Source organism: Montipora foliosa, chromosome 9 (genome assembly GCF_036669935.1).
Source record: "Montipora foliosa isolate CH-2021 chromosome 9, ASM3666993v2, whole genome shotgun sequence".
Lineage (NCBI taxonomy): Eukaryota > Metazoa > Cnidaria > Anthozoa > Scleractinia > Acroporidae > Montipora > Montipora foliosa.
The window spans coordinates 11,129,771-11,132,270 of NC_090877.1; the positions used below are offsets into that span (position 1 = coordinate 11,129,771).

The 2,500-nt window shown below is 45.1% G+C and overlaps 1 protein-coding gene across 1 annotated transcript in view; it reads right to left on the minus strand.

Annotated features, from left to right (window-relative positions):
• LOC137971437 (uncharacterized) overlaps nucleotides 1-2,500 on the minus strand; it is a 178,359-nt gene that overhangs the window by 33,384 nt on the left and 142,475 nt on the right. Inside the window, 3 exon segments of the mRNA XM_068818265.1 lie at nucleotides 1-489; nucleotides 1,088-1,773; nucleotides 2,250-2,500. The exon segment at nucleotides 1-489 is cut by the window's left edge and continues 1,801 nt beyond it; the exon segment at nucleotides 2,250-2,500 is cut by the window's right edge and continues 227 nt beyond it. Coding sequence (XP_068674366.1) covers nucleotides 1-489; nucleotides 1,088-1,773; nucleotides 2,250-2,500 — 1,426 coding nt within the window.

Consider the following 2,500-nt stretch of genomic DNA (forward strand, 5'->3'; position numbering starts at 1 on the left):
CACAGGTACAGAAAGAGGTGTACCCATATGTGTCACATTGACCATTACCACTGCACATCGGAGTGCCAGGACACGCTGGCTCTTCACATCCCCGCCCAGCCCACCCTGGGTTACAATCGCATGTCTGAGTGGCGCTGTTGCATGTTCCACGGCCGGAACAATCCGTGTTAAACAGACCAGGACAGCCTTTTTTCTCGCAGTGTTTCCCTCGCCATCCCTCAAATCCACAATAACATAGACCCTTAGAACAAGTAGCATTGGGTCTGTTGGAACAAAAGATATCACAACTTAGTCCACTGTAACAGGGATCACAATCACACACGGTCGCATCATCCACATTCTGAGTGCCGTTGATGCAAGGCAGTTCACAAGCTATCCCTGCCCACCCGTACTGACAGTTGCCACAATAAGGGGTATCTGCTGGGATGCACTGGCCTCGATTGTTGCAATCTGGATCACCTGGACAGTCCGTTTCCTCACAGCCATTACCTGAGTTACACACGGAAAGACAATAGACTTTGAGTAATCGCAAATTTCATTGAGATTCACTAAAATAATTAGCACAGGGCATCCTTAACACCCTGGCTAAACTCGTATACATTTAACATGCTGTTGATTTAACTTGTACAATATTGGGCAGCTAAAATGGCACAAAATGTTGGATAGAAAGTTTTCAAGTCAGAGTAACCATGAAACGCTTCAGTAGTAGAGAGAGGCGGCTACGTGGTCAAACACATTCACACAACTCGACGCTGACAACGTTGGAAAAAAATATTTGATCGTTAAGCCGAGGATTTTGGGATTGGTCTACGAACTTTCTCGGTTTGAGCACAGTCCTTTCCACAAATACGATTTTGCGAAGACCTTAAAACACGCTCGCATTCAGTGAAAAACCTCTGACTGTGCAATACATGGGTATTTTTTAAATAAAATCGTATGATGACAGTACCTATGAATATCGAGTTAAAATCCACCTTATAAGGCAAATGTGAGAATAAATTAACATTACACAAAGCGATTTCGTTTATTAAGATTTCTTGGGGCTACCCTATTACAAAAAAGACCAAAGGAACAAACACAGACTTACCACCCCAGCCTGGATCACAGACACACATTTTTGAAGGCAAACATTGTCCATGTCCTGAGCAATCTTTCTTATATCCAGGACATCCTTTCCTCTCGCAGTAGTCTCCCCTCCAACCCTGAGATCCACAATCACATTTCCCATCAATACAGAGTGAACTATGATTTGAGCATAACATGTCACAGGCAGGTCCATTGTAGCATGGGTCACACACACAAATATGATCACTTGTTGGTGTTCCAAACTGGCACCGAAGTTCGCAGGTAACGCCCATCCATCCTTTCGAGCAATTACACTTAGGTGCCTCATCTTCGTTCAAGGGTGCACGACACGAGCCACGCCCATTACAGTCAGGGGTACCGGGACAGTCTGGGATGTCACACGCAGGACCAGACCATGCTGGATCGCAGGAACAGATTTTGGTGGCTTGGTTGCAGGTGCCATGGTTACTGCAATCCTCCGGCCATCCGGGACAGCTCGGAATTTCACACACAGGGCCTTTGTAGCCTTGAAGCTTGTCACATACGCAAGCGTCGTTCTCGCAGATTCCGTGCAGAGAGCACTCGAGATTGCACCCGGTTCCAGCGTAGCAAGGGTGACAAATGCAGCCCGAGGCGTTGCCATAGTTTGTTCCATTAACACAAGGAATCTCACACATTTCACCCGCCCACTCGGGCTCGCAATTACACCTGATTCAAAGAAAAAAGCCAGTTAATAATGTTATTAGTAATTACACACTGACCCGCTTTTAAGAAACATTTTAATGTGTACTTAAAAGTACCATCAAAGCCACAAAATAGAACTTAGAACAAAAAAAACAATGTCACGCGTGCGACCGGAAATGGGAAACGAGAAATGAAATAAATTATTTTAATAATTTATTTCATTTCTCGTTTCCTATTTCCGGTCGCGCGCGTGACATTGTTTTTCTTGTCGACGGCACCTACCTATTGAGGAAACTGAATGTAAAGCAGTGTGAACTGTGAGTCCTAACAGAGAGCACTCGTTCACCAAGATCATTTACAGAATATCGAGGTATAAGCAGGCCCATTTACTCTGAGCGTTTAACCAACGTCATATCTACGTAAACAGATATGTAGGAAGATACCTAAAATTCCCTTAATTATAGTGATTCAAAACGACCAATGCTTTCATTATATCATACCTCCTCGGATTTGTATTACTGCAGCTTCCGTTGCCGGAACAAATTGGTTCTCCTGGGCAGTCAAGCGTACTACAATCATCCCCAATCCAGCCTTGGGCGCAAACACACGTCAGGGTGGCCATGTCGCAGAAGCCATTTTCTGGACTGGTGCATTGATATGGGCATCCTGTTAGCTCACAGTATTCTCCCAAATGTGCATCGCCTGGCTCCTGGCCGCATTCGCACTCGTTGTTGATACATTCACCATATCC